Source organism: Magallana gigas, chromosome 3 (genome assembly GCF_963853765.1).
Source record: "Magallana gigas chromosome 3, xbMagGiga1.1, whole genome shotgun sequence".
Lineage (NCBI taxonomy): Eukaryota > Metazoa > Mollusca > Bivalvia > Ostreida > Ostreidae > Magallana > Magallana gigas.
The window spans coordinates 17,185,223-17,200,436 of NC_088855.1; the positions used below are offsets into that span (position 1 = coordinate 17,185,223).

Sequence of the window (15,214 nt, forward strand, 5' to 3'; positions counted from 1 at the left end):
AATTAGTCTTTAGTTGAATATCATTTTCCAAATTCGAATCAGAGATCTAGCGGCTAACCTAGTGGAACGTTCAAAAGACCTAGATATCTACGACCTAGCGGCTAGGCTAGCTGATCTTGAACGCAGCCCAGCACAAAACGTGCATGTATATATCATCCATTTTAGTTTATATTTTTCATCCCTGCCTGCTCCTCTTAATATCCAGCAATTCTGTTTTTTATTTCAATTTTAAAGAATACGTTAAAAAAAAATAAGAAAAAATTAGACAGAGTATATATACCAAAATGTATGGTTCTACATATTGAGCATTGTATCATTGAAATGTGTTAAGTGTTAATTCACCTGCACTTGTGCAGGAAATCACCCCGTTATGCATCCTGTTAAAGTAAGAGTCAATGATACCCTGTTAAAACGATTAAGAATGCTATACATAACATCCTATTATGCTTTATATTTTTAACAAGACAGAGTTGAAGACATTTTCATATTTTAATGACATATTCAGTAACATAAATTAACAAGACGGAGTTGAAATTAACATCAAATAAATAACAGTAAAGAAATTTGGTCAAAATGACTTCCTTGTTTGCTATCTGTCTGATATGGCATTAAAAATATCACTTTCTTCTGACTCCGAATCATCTGCTCGTAACATCTGCATGGCTTCTTCATTTTGCACTAACATTCCATTCTTTTTTTCTTCATGAGCTGTCAAAAGAAATTTAAAAATAAATAAAAAACATGAAGACAAAATGTATTATGGGTGTATATACATTATTTAAGCTGAGAATATTTATATTTTTAAAAATTTTAATACCTAGAATGGTTAACTTGGACATTTCGAAACGATTTATTAAGAAATGAAGGTAACCAATCGAGAACAATTCTTTGCTTTGTAAGCAAACGTCAATCCCTGTGGTTGTTTAGTTTTGTGTAATATTGGCAGAACCATTTTAACAAGAGCTTGGACTTTAGGTAGTGTTGTCAAACAGAAATGTGACGTATATAGGCCTGTCTATTTCATGGCTGGGCACTTAGCCATGGCTCTTTGAAATCAACAAGATTTGTCTGGCTTTTAAGCTAAGACTACGCAATCGGTGTATATTTCGCTTGAAACCACGTCATTTTTAACTTGTTTTGACGCAAGAAATAGATAGGTAAGTCCAACCGAAAGTCCAAGGTCTTGTTAAAATGGTTCTAATTTTTATTCAATTCCTCTTATGCACCCACATACATATTAAAATAAAACAGTCTTAATTATAAGTACTGGTACTTCTGTAAAGATTTCCATGAGACAATAATAACTAAAAATAATTTTTTTAAAAAGACACTGGATGTTCTACTTGTTAAAAAATTGTTCATGTAATTAAGTTTCAATCATTATGTAATCCATACGTATAGTCAATTAACCTCTAAAGTGTATGATTTCATCATGCACACTTTGTTTATCGTGTATTTTACTAAATGTTGAGACTTATTGAACCAAGCACTGCTAAAAAAATGCATCCAAAGGTTGTTTTTAAAAGTTTGAATATTATTATAGTAGTTGTTTGAACCAAAGAGATTACTTAAAAAAAATATGGGAAAACATTCTCAGCAGATGTAAACATAACATCTATACAATATCATTAATTGTGATATTGTAATTTTTAGAAATAAGCTTTTTAAAAACAATTTTTCAATATTTTCCCTTCATGAACTCTGCATATTCCTTGGGGTGAGTGAATTTTTCTGTGCTTTATATATCTTATTTTTGGGAGTTGATTTTCAATCAACTCTCATATGCAGTTACTCTGGCAAACCGAAACTGAAACAGTGTTTGGACCTAAGCACAAATCATCACCGCTGACAAGATTTAGTTCTTGAAAATAATCCATAAATTCGATGTAATGTATCTTGAAACATTGTGTTTTAAGAAACTTATTTATGAACACCTTGAAAATAGTCAGATGTTAAATAGTACGAACAATTTAGATATTTTTTGCAGTCGTATGTATTCATATGCCAGAGTTCAATATAGTCTCGTTCAACCATCGGCTGTCTCCGTAAATCTCCGACAAGCAGAGAGTCATTCTACATTTAGAGGTCGCGTCATCAAGCTATCACGTGACCTGTTGTACACATTCTCTTGCTTTTGGGAGAGCCGAGCATCTGGTTGAACGAGACTAGAGTTCATTATTGCTTGGATCCATACAATTTTTGGAATATTTCGATTACTTATACATAAATTGATGGAATCAATTCTTTCTTTAATTATTACACAGCACGATTCATACGGGGTTTTCTCGAAATTCTTGTCGGAAAAGTCCGAGAATTCATATTATGAAAATATGCGTAATTCAAACGCAGGTTATAAACTACTTGCAAAGCAAAGTAAGATATCGTTGATTTTAAAATGATTAATAAACGATATAATCAACTTCCGTCAGTACTTCAGTACTTTGATTTATCCATGGGTCGGTATATGTCAATTAATTTGAGAATTATTGCAATGTCTGTGCTTATAATACATATATATCTATCCAATGTGCATTGTTACAATCCTCTCAGATTCCCTTTTACTGTATTTCACCTCCATCTCAAAGACCATGTAGTGCCAAGCCAGCATGCTATGTTCTATTCATCATCAAAAGTATGTTTTTGTATTTGCAAAAAGTTTATCGCTGGAAATCACTGTGACGTCATACTTAACATTCTTTTGCGCTCGACAGTTTTCGTAAATTGTCGGGAAAATTCGGGGAAGGAAATGACGTCATATGTCAACAAAAGCTCAGATAGGTACAATTTTTTTATGTGTTGTTTACTTTAATGCTTTTAAAAGGAATTTTTATTGTTAAATGAAAATGAAGTATGCGATTTGCAGGTAAGAATTTTCCGTAGAAACGCTTCCTGTTCCACCATGTTGCTATGCACCGCAAAGGATTATTGGGATATATTTACATTCAACTGTGTTTTTCCATTAAATTCTGTGATCTTCAAATGCCTCTAAATGCAACAAGTAGTCAAAGGTCAAATTGACGAGTTTTTGTTATGACGTCACAAACGTTAAACGCTGTAAACTGCAACGTCACAAGCGAAAATCAAAGTTCACGCTTGTGGCTGTTACTGTGGCTCTTCCATTAATATTAACTTACCCTTAGGATAAGATAGGAATTTTAAGGTATGAATCGCATTTGCAGACAAGGCAAGAAGTTAAAAAAATGTAAATATAAGCATTAAATCATGAATTTTTGAAGTATACACTCTCATAACTGCAGCGGTGTGTGCATACAAATTTTCATAACGCGCATTACTCAATTTGTATGCACACACCGCTGCAGTTATGAGAGTGTATACTTCATAAAATCATGATTCAATGCTATAATGTAGAACTTTTTCACGCGGGTCCACAAAATTTTCTTTGAACAATGTGCAGATTTCAACTCAAATTTCTGTCATCATGGAATTTGGGGTTTAAATATACAATTAACTTTGACCTGTAAAATATGACCAAGAGTTCAAATGTGAAGAAAACGTCTTTTATTTAGGAAGCGTCCAGCAAAAGTCTCATGACATATAAATCATAAGATTATAAACAATGAGTCTTTGCACATATAAAAATAGTGCAACAGATAATATAAAATATCAATGACCACATTATGTAAAATTAACCATATGATTTACATGTGCAAACATCAATAAAATAAACAAAAGTATAAAAACCACATAAAGTACAAATGTTTATAATCCAATGGGGAGATTAACTTAAGTGGGGAGAATTAACTTTAATGGTAGAGAACTTCACTTGGCCATGACAAGGTACACAAATTATGAAGGAGCAGACATAAACATAGGGTCTTATTTGCATAATTTCAAACTACATGTACTCAATTTAAATTCATGATTTGAATCGAAAGATATGTTTGAATAAAGACGAAATAGATTTTGATTCTGGACTTTCACTTATGAAGTTAAAACAAATAAAAGAATTGAAATCATTAATGCTTAATGAAAACACACACAGCATCACTGCACATGTCTATTGTCATAAAAACCCTCAATCAGAATCATAAAGTATGCAATAACAATAAATCCCTAAACGAATTACAGTAAAAATACGTAATTATCAACTTACATCTTTATGCCATTTAGTTATCAAATGTATTGTGCAGATTAACAATGTTTTCCTTAAGTCAAGACATTTTCAATTCGGGCGGAAGCGAACTCATGTAAACAAAGCCGAGACTAAATTTATAACTGGTCATGTGACACATAAATTTCCGGAAAAGTGTAGCATAAAACTAATAAAAAGAGTAATTCAAATATTCAGATAAATCTACCCAAAGTAATTTTAGATTTTCAAATAAGACAATTTTTCAATCGATACTAAATTACTTTTGTACACTTATGCATTTCAACGGCATACAATGGGATCTATGTAAATGACTAATTTACATGCAACAAGAACAAAGAAAAATCACATAAAATAAAGTACAAACTTATATTGATGTGTTATACAAATTAAGTAAAATTGAACACATAAACCTGAGATCATAAAAACGTACAATACAAAAATAATTAAAAAGTAAGTAAAATATTGCCTACCTGTAAAATATGACCAAGAGTTCAAATGTGAAGAAAACGTCTTTTATTTAGGAAGCGTCCAGCAAAAGTGACTCGCTGGGCTTCGATACAAAAATTCCTCTTGGTCAAGGTAGGGTACACGATAGGTTTACAATATTTAAGTTAATAAGAAAACAAAATAATTTCCCTGTCGGGGGCCTCATACCCAAAAGGAGGGATGTAGCGTGGCCTAAACAAAAGCAGCGCTAATCCGTAATCCTGACAGTAATTGAGTAAAGGGGACATCAAAAGGCTTTCTTAATTGATTGTCATGTGATTATGTAAAAGTTGTTTGTTAGCAAATTATCCAAAATTCCTCGTGGCATCGAATGGTGTTAATATGTACCTAACTTCTTATCGTGTCTAATTTATAGAATAAAAGATATTGTTAATGCTTGACACAAGTTAAACAGAGACTTAGTCACGAATTGTAGTAATTAAAAGTAGTAAAAAGCATTTAACCAAAAAGAACTGTTTTTGAATAAGTTTGAGAAATGATATATTACATTAAAATTATATATAATAAAAATAATATCAGAGGGTCAATGAGACCTGAAGCGTCCAGCAAAAGTGACTCGCTGGGCTTCGATACAAAAATTCCTCTTGGTCAAGGTAGGGTACACGATAGGTTTACAATATTTAAGTTAATAAGAAAACAAAATAATTTCCCTGTCGGGGGCCTCATACCCAAAAGGAGGGATGTAGCGTGGCCTAAACAAAAGCAGCGCTAATCCGTAATCCTGACAGTAATTGAGTAAGGGGACATCAAAAGGCTTTCTTAATTGATTGTCATGTGATTATGTAAAAGTTGTTTGTTAGCAAATTATCCAAAATTCCTCGTGGCATCGAGTGGTGTTAATATGTACCTAACTTCTTATCGTGTCTAATTTATAGAATAAAAGATATTGTTAATGCTTGACACAAGTTAAACAGAGACTTAGTCACGAATTGTAGTAATTAAAAGTAGTAAAAAGCATTTAACCAAAAAGAACTGTTTTTGAATAAGTTTGAGAAATGATATATTACATTAAAATTATATATAATAAAAATAATATCAGAGGGTCAATGAGACCTGATGATATTTCCTCCGTTCGTACACGTTGTCTATGGAGCTCGCAATGCGAGCGGCGCTACGCGCCGCCTCGCTGCGCTCGCTATTAATTTGCTTATGAAATATACCTTCCTGCAAAACAGATTATTTTGTATCCATATCGAATGCTGACAATGCACGAATGTTTTGATGTTTTAGAAACAAAACATCCTACATCGAGCGATAAGTTTATCTACAACCAAAAGTTATTTTAAACCAACTGGTGAACTACTTTTACTTCGTAAACAACGTGAATGGGTGCTTTCTTTTATCTACCCCCGATCTTTTCGGCCCGTGTCATTTGGACCCATATGAATTTTAAATCAAATTGATATTAAGAGACAGAGTGTTTATCAGCAGTATACAATATTAATATAGAATTAAAAACAGTCATAATTTTAATATGTAAACGGTGTGACCGTTGGACCGAGCGCAGATTTTAACAAAGCGCAATTTGATTTTTGTAGAACAATATAGCATTGGATCATGATTTTTTTAAGTATACAGTCTCATAACTGCAGCGGTGTGTGAATACAAATTGAGTAATGCGCGTTAGGGCGTTATGAAAATTTGTATGCAAACATCGCTGCAGTTATGAGATACTTCAAAAAATCATGATTTAATGCTTATATTTACATTATTTTAACTTCATGCCTTGTCTGCAAATGTGATTTATACCTTAAAATTCCTATCTTACCCAAAGAGTAAGTTCATATTTTATTTTCGCTTGTGACGTTGCAGTTTACAGCGTTCAACGTTTGTAACGTCATAATAAAACTCATTTTAACCTTTGTTTACCCTGTGTGCACTACAGTGCTATAACTGCCGTAGCTTTTAACACACTTTACAAGCAAAAAATATGTGCAATGTAAATATAATTTATTTGAAAGCACACAGTAGGATCCGTCTTCAAATCATTCGCCAAAGTTAAACTAAACGTCGCGTGCTCAGTCTACATTAAGACGTCATATTTCAGACGTAAAACGTTCTAGTTTTTATCCTCGGAAATAACGTTATTCCGAACTTTTTTTTAGTTCTTTTCTCATTGTTCATCAATTTAATTCATATAAATGCTGCGGTAATAAAATTGAATACTTTATTCAGTAACTAAAAGATCAGTTCCTTGATGATAATGTTTTTATTTTCCATCTGATAATTTGATAAGACATACATAGAACTAGTCATGTTTCTTGATTGAAGCACTATTGATGTTGTCTTTTTTATTTCTTATAATTCAAATTACCTTCTATTGAAACACTGGAAAATTTTAATTGAGTTTAGGGGCAATAAACATCGATAAGTACCAGTCAATCAATGATCGAACTAACTTTTAAAAAACAAAATGGCTGCCAATATGGCGGCGCCCAAGGCTGGAAGAAAAGTTTTTTGGCCTTAGTACCCCTGATTCAACTTTCATTTTTCACTGATTTTCTTATATATACGTGTTACCATTAATCCTCGCTTCGCGAGGCGGGCTTCGCCCGCCTCTCGCTGCGCTCAGTAATATACTATCTAATTTTATTTGAATAGAGAAAAAAAAATATCTCAATTTTTTTTTTTAAATTTGAAATTACATAAATATTTGTTTGAGGCGACACCTCCGCAGAGTCCCTCATTATATACCTCACCTGGGGTGCCAGGGGCTCCCTGGATCGGTAATTCTGTAACATTAAATAAAGATACATTATACACCTATATTTTTACAATATAAAGTTAATAAAATGAAGTCATATGATTATAATCATAATAATTAGTTATATATGTGTATTATCAAAAAAAATTAACTCCTAAGATATTTCTAAATTTAGATTTTTAATTAACATTTAAAACATTTTAAGAATTAGGTGAGTCAATTAGTAATGAATTGTAATTAAATTAATTATGTGATAAAAAACATATTATTTTTTTTATTTAAAAGTAGTCGACTAATGTATTTGTCTTTATACTTTAAAAAGTAAGTATAATTCATACCAATTTCTAAATGAATGGTCAATAACCAAATCAAAATTATTTCTGAAAATAGAAAAAAAAAATCACACTTCATTTTAATATTTCTATTATTTTAATTGACTGCATAAAATCCATATTAAATTCAATTTTTGTTAAATTGACCGCCCAACTCAATTTTCATAAAAATTTATAGCAAAACAACAAGAAAAGTTGGACTCATGTTAAGTACATACATTACTAAGAGTTACAGAATCATACTTTGTTTTTTAGGATTATTGTTAATCTACAGTACCTAAATGTACTTGTGATCAATGAAGGAGAACCATAGATAACACAAATCTTAAAAACTATGCATTTTTGTAATAGTGTAGATTATTTTGACTTTTTAATAAAATTATTTGGGTTTTTATTCTTCAAATAACTTTAACTCGACGCTATTGTGGCCCTTCAGGCCTTTGATTTTGAATTTGCAGAGAACTCAAGTTCAGTTATATGGTACCAGTTTTAATGATATATATTATGGCTATTGTTTCCATCATATAAAAGATTTTTTGTCAATTCTAATTATTTTTTCACGCGGGAAATTAATTGATAATATGCGAACGATATACGAAAATGACAAGAAGCACACCATGTTTATTCATTGAATCTCATAATTATTCATTATTTCGTCCACCGCTAGATGGTGCTTAAGGAATCCTCATTATTTGACGTCACGGGCAAGACAATCACAATAAATGCAAGGTCGAAAGCAAACACCAAGCTACCCCCCCCCATTCGTAAAGAGCGGTCTATATATAAAAAGTTCTTCATTTATCAAAACCATAATCCTTATTACATTTCGAGTTATTTAAGAGACCTTCTTCTGTCCAATGATTGAGTATTTAATAGCGAGCGCAGCTCGCCGGCGCGCAGCGCCGGCGAGCGAAGCAAGCTCTAAGAACCAGTGTGCGCGGGAAAAAGAACGAGCTAAAACTACAGTTCATCAAACAAAATTTTTTGTGTACGTCCCATAATGCTCTCTAATGTTTTCACCCGTGGTGCTATGCCAAAAATGGCCGACTTTTAACTCGTAATTTACGGTGTCTTAAAGTTTGAAGACACGTTTTGAGTACCGCATATGCTTTGGCGAGACCCAACAGATTTGTTACATGCTTCCATACCTTCGTATTGAGTCGAGAAACGTAAACAAAGACGAACAAAGTCATGGATGACGTCACAGTGCTCTCGCACTATATTTCCCGCGATAAATTTAGAGGTGGATCAAACATCTGTAATGAGTGATCTAGCTATTTCAGTATAGACTGCGATACCTGCCTCATTGATATATGATTTGTTTTAAAAAAAATTAGAGATTATAAAAAATATATACTAGGAAGAGCCATACTTTACTGTCATATCGATCCATTTTAAAGCTAAGTGTGCATGCATGTACAGTAGGGAGGTAAGTAAATGAGTATATGAGTAGGAAGGAAATAAACAATGGGACATTTTGAACTAAATAAAAAGGAATAAAATGAAAAAATAAACAGTTAAAAAATTTAGGTAGATATTGCTTATAGTCAAACCATTAAATTTGAAAGTGGGAATTAAATTACACAGCCTACAAACAGGGACCGGGCTCGCTCTCTCTCTCTCTCTCTCTCTCTCTCTCTCTCTCTCTCTCTCTCTCTCTCTCTCTCTCTCTCTCTCTCTCTCTCTCTCTCTCTCTCTCTCTCTCTCTCTCTCTCTCTCTCTCTCTCTCTCTCGGGGTAGGGGGTTGCGCTGTGTGTATCATTACCATTAAAATTAGTACCTTTGGCATAATTATTGTACAGCAATACTCTCTCATTCTTTGACATTCTTTGATACCTAAATAACACTAGGTTGACAATGATGCAAGGTATGTGTAATTCTTGCTGCGCTCGCCAGAACGGTAGCACCGTAAAACATATTAGTAACTGTACACGTGTGACGATATCAACGCACTTTGAAAAAAAATCGTCGATTTTTTGAACTTTCTGATATAATTGGTAGTAAAATTAATATTAAGCCTGTTTTCCTGGTCTACCCATAATGCCCCGCAACAGTAGCATTTTGGGTAAGCCAGGAAACAGGCTACGCAGCACTGTTAAGGCTTACTATGAAAATACCAGCGGATTTAAACGCTCATAAAACGACGCATCTGTTATAACAAAATATTTATGTAAAGTTATTTTATCATAATGTAAATGTAATATAAAATGAAACAGTATAGTAAATGCTACTTTGAATGACACTTAGTATGGTCCCCTAAATTGATAGTCACGTGACATATGTTGATAATTCTCCCGAATGGAGGTCATAAACAAATGTCAATATTACAAAGGCATACCCTTATTTGAATTAAAAATTGAAATGATAATTGAATTCTACTTTTCTGGTATATTCTTAAAAGTGCTGCTGCTTTGAGTATAGTTCTTCTTTTATAAGAATAAATATCAAAGAAATGAGCTCCGGTTAGACTTTATTTTTATCGTTGTTGGACTTATTTGTCTACAAAGTTGCACGCATAGGTAATTTTGAATGTAGTTTAATGTTTTCGTACCCATAAAAACAAGTAATTACTATATTTATTAGCATATTTGACGACTTGTTGTTTTGTGTGATTTCATAGTTAACATTTCCCGTTCTTTCTGGTAGGCGCGACCACAAAGTAAACATTAACAGTGCTGCGTAGTAAAACTAATTCATGTTATAATTTGAAAAATGCTGTATCGCTACTTAAACTGTGTGCAAATAATTAATTGCCTTGCCTAAATATTACAGTAGTGATAACAGTAATATTACAGTAATGGGGCTACATTTTAAAATCAAAGAACTGAAAGCACTGACGAGAGTTTATTTAATTTTTTTATTTATGAGTTAATACTTTCTGGTCTAAGGATTGCATATTTTCCATTTACCTACTGTGAAGATAATGTGACTTAGTATTTAAGTATAGACATTTTAAAGCAGTAATTCTAAATCAAATTAATTCCTTTAAATTTCAACAAGGACATAATTGTCAATAAGGCATCTCCTTCTTCGTTAATTTTTTTTGCAATTGTGTATAAAGAATAGCTTTTTAAAAAAACAAATAGCCCTAGCTCATATTACATATTATAGATCCATATTTCAAAATCCTTGTCTACGCGAGTTCATATTTTTCTTTTCGAATCAAAAAGCTAATTAACAGAAGTAGCCGTTAGATATTAAATTCTATGTTTATAACGCAATTAGCTGAAAAGTACATTCAGTATGAAGAATATTAAAATAGGATTTCAAAAATGAATAAATTCAGTTTACAGTCGAGCTTTGTTTGCATAACAATTTGATTTGACATACATATGATATATTTGATTAATTATTCATTAACACGAGAAGAATGTGTGCGACATTTTATGCTTATCAAAATACTTACTTAATTTTCAAACACCAGAGAAACAAGACGTTATTATATACAATTTGAAGACAAAATGGTTGCAGATAAAATTTGTTTATCTTGAGTTGTTTTTGTTAGGGAAAAAAACAAAACAATTACTTATCATCAATTAAAAGCACATGTATAAAATATATATAAAGGCGGTAAATATATTTCTTTGTGTCTTAAATACAAAATACTAATTGCTTTGGTTTATTTTGATCCATCTATGATCAAATAAATGTTGAAGATACTAGTAAAACTTTTAAATCCCGTTGATTTTTATATAGCCGTTTGGGAGGGTAACAGTTGAAATTGACACCCCGAGAAAACCATTGTCAACCGACGCGAAGCGGAGGTTGACAATGGCTTTCGAGGGGTGTCGATTTCAACTGTTATCCTCCCAAACAGGCACTATTTATTTTGTAATACTGAATGTCTTAATTTTTAAGAAAATTTTACTGCTTTTATATAGGAATAACGTGAATTCTACAGCGAACCGTACGCGCATAATTTTCGCGCATGTAACAATTTTTAATGTTACCCGTTGCTTAGTGTGTTGCTAACGCTGAGGGTAATAGAACGGATTATGAACTGCGTCTTAACCAATCAGATTTCAGTATTTAACATGAAAGTATAACAAAAGCAGATGTTACTTTTGGATATGTTTCACTTTTTTTCAAGCATATACTCATAGTGGGTAATACGTTCGGCGATAAATTATAGTCCATACTTTACTTCTCTTACTGAAAGAAACAACACAACAATATATGCATAATAGCGCACTGTAGTTATGTTTTATTTCGTTGTCACAGAAAACAGAGCGTTATATATAACATAAGCTTATTATATATAACATTAATTTAACACAACTACGCTTCCCTTGTCGCCCAGGAAAACCCATTGGTTAATCCTCACAATGCATGCTACAATGTAAGTGTCTAAAAACTATAGAAACCTGTAAGTCCACAGCAGTTGTGAGGTAAAGAAAATGAATGGCAAATTTATTCTCACAAGCATAATCGTTATAATGCAAGTTATAAAGAAAGTTGACAATAATTTAATTCTGGCTTGCACCGGTAGAGCTTGCGCTAGAAACTGTCGTCTGAACTTCAAAATTCTAAGAATACTTTTCAAACACGTCATATCAAAAACTCATTGAATATTATTACAAACAAAAAATGACCTTCAGTTTCGGCAAACACAAAGTTTTTACATGTCTTTAGGACAACTATTTCTCGCTATATTATCGTAACCCAAGAATACTTTTTCAATATCGTACACGGAAATTCTTAAATACCTATTTGCCTGATAAAAGAGCTGCAAATATGTAGCAGAACGTTAGGGTGGGAGTTATAGTTATGCCCAAACAAAGAACTTATGACGCACAAAAAAGAAAGATGTTAAAAATAATCCAGATCAAAGAAAGTATATATATGCTTTGTGCTTTAAAAAGAAATATGTCAAGTGTACATTTTTTGTATGGGAGAAACTGTACTTCTGTAGTCTGTCGGCCCGAATTCACTCCGTAAAGTGAAGATATGCAAACATAGTTACCTAATCAAATGAGAGATAAACGACCGAGTTTAAAATACATCATCTATGGTACTAGTATAAGGTACTAATCTTCTTTGAAAATAATTTTAAATATCATACATGCATTACATTGTCATTATGACGTCAGCATATTACAATAAACAATGCGATTCTTGAGAAGATTTTTTTATTGACGATAAGATATGACAACTTTTCCCTACTTTCATAAAATTTTCAAATAAATGATATAAGTTAATCGGTCATCCACCTTGCGACAGTCCCCAAAACAGCAGTGTGATATAATGATAAGTTAATATTTAAAATCAAACAAATAAAACTAGTTCTTGTGTAACGTACTTTAATGTCTAGCAACTAGCTCGAATGCAGATTAAACGTACGTAAGAATATCCCTCTCACCGATCAGATTCCACTGCTAAAAATAGTACCCACTAAAGATTGATCTTTATTCCGCTGCCTGTCATTTTCATAATTTTTCTCTCTTGTTTTTCATTTTGTCTTATTTTTATACCACAAACTATCATGCCAACATCGTCGAAACCTTGCTAACGATTTAGAATAATTTTTCATCACCTGACGATGAATATTTTAAACGGGGCGTTTACTGTACGTCTCGGCCAGTTACAACAATTTATTGATACTTTAAAATTTGTTCGAATCAAAATATATTATTTGAAGAAAGATCTTAACTTAAATGGAGCTTTAGTGAAAAAAATCTCAAACGAACACTTTATTAAAATGTTAAATCAACATAATTAGCTTTTATATTGGTAATTATACATCATTCAAAGTCAATTGAATAACCAATTTACGTGTTTGTGAAATGATTTATTCAACAACAGGCAAGAATCCTCAAATAAAGTTAAACAATCTGACATAAATAAATGAAAAAAATTATTGTGCAAGTACTGGATTACTAGATCGTATTCAAACGAATTCTAAATGGTTCGTCTCTTTCATCTTCTACTGGTGAAGACACGCTTTTGCTGTGTGTTTTTCTTCTCGTTTGAATGTCAGTTTTGTTGTGCGTAAAGTTTTGCAGATAGTTGTTGAAAAGAATGATGAATGGGCATCCAATATTTACACAGAGTTTAGCACTTGTCTCGGAAAACAGCTTTGTACGATTACTGTCCGCTAGGGCTTCGGCTGTGGATACTCTTCTTTTTGACCCAGTGTCTATTTTATTGCCCACTAGAACGATGTTTGTAAACAAGTTTCCTGCAAGAAAAGAAAGGTTTTAGAAATCGAAAAGTGGTATTTTTAAAATGATTTGAAACAGTTTGAAATAAGACTTTAAAAAATATTCACAATACCTTTGATGCTGTATATTTCATCGCAAAGGGACTTGGCAAATTCATAAGACCGTTTATCATCAATTGCATAAACAATCACAAAAGCATTCCCAGTTTCAATGTACACCCTCTTCATGGCTGGAAATTCGTCAAGATCCGAAGTGTCAACAAAGTCCACCCGACGATGAATACCATCTACAAAAGAAAGCCAAATTAGTCAAAGCACTTACAAAACTTCCACAGAAATGATGGATAGGGATTAGAACTCCTAAAAAGTGATGAAATCTGCGACGGATACGATTAAAGAGAATCAAATTATGTTTTAACCAAAATACAAAATAAATTGTTACCTGGAAAGCGAATTGTTTTCCCATTTACATTATATACGTCTTTTGAGGAGCTGCAATCTGATCTCTTTTGCACTGGGTCGTCAGCTTTCAAAAATTGGTCCAATAATAAACTTTTGCCAACCTTTTCTGCACCTAGAATTACCACTTTTAGTACTTTCATCGTTATTTTTTGCTCGAACAGAATCTTTCATTTCTTGCATTTTCATTTTTATCCCTCCTTATATAGCAGTGTTTTGGGCGACACACACAATAAGTTTATGAAGTGCTAATTAATTGTTAGAACTTGTTTATAATGCAACAAATGAGAAGCTGGATTATAAAGAGATGGGTTGAATTCTGAAGGGAGACAAAACAAAAATGAAACCCACCGACAAATAAGTATGACTGATATTTAAAATATTTATCTATAAACGAAAGTAAAGAAAATTTGTAATATAACAAATATTTTATATATCAAACTGTCTGTATCAACAAAACTATGTTTTCGTTGGATTTAAAACTCTGGTGAATTAAAGAATTTCTCTATCAAAAATAAACACATATATAACCTTCTTTTCATTCCTAATAAAATTACTACATTGTGCTTTTTATGTTTTCAATTCTCTTTGGCGTTTTTACACCCTGTACAAGTTCACAATCTACCCATGTCACAACGAAACAGTTTCTATACTATTATTGTATTGTACATCATAAACACCTTTAAGTTATTGCTACTTGAATACTAGCAAACAAGCTTGTTCATCAGTGTGTGGCAGTTACTGCTCTATAAAAGAGAATGGGCGAATATGATGCTGCAAATACAAAATAGAAATAGAAAATTGTTGTAGTTTAGTTTTAACATTTATTGCTTAACCTGACGTAAAAACATAGGCCAAATATTGTAATATAATTTTTTTTCCTAACGATTTTTATCCATGCATCATTGCCAATTAAAAAGTTCATGAAAAATTTCCTT

General features: G+C 32.1%; 1 protein-coding gene across 1 annotated transcript; it reads right to left on the reverse strand.

The window, feature by feature from the left end:
• Positions 1-13,464: 13,464 nt before the first annotated feature.
• LOC136273341 (ras-related protein Rap-2a-like) lies at positions 13,465-14,449 on the reverse strand. Its single transcript, XM_066077770.1, has 3 exons — positions 14,260-14,449; positions 13,931-14,104; positions 13,465-13,835 (listed from the first exon to the last, which is right to left on the reverse strand). The coding sequence occupies exons 1-3, from the start codon at positions 14,417-14,419 to the stop codon at positions 13,534-13,536; spliced, it is 636 nt and encodes a 211-aa protein (XP_065933842.1). The 5' UTR covers positions 14,420-14,449; the 3' UTR covers positions 13,465-13,533.
• Between the last annotated feature and the right edge of the window lie 765 nt (positions 14,450-15,214).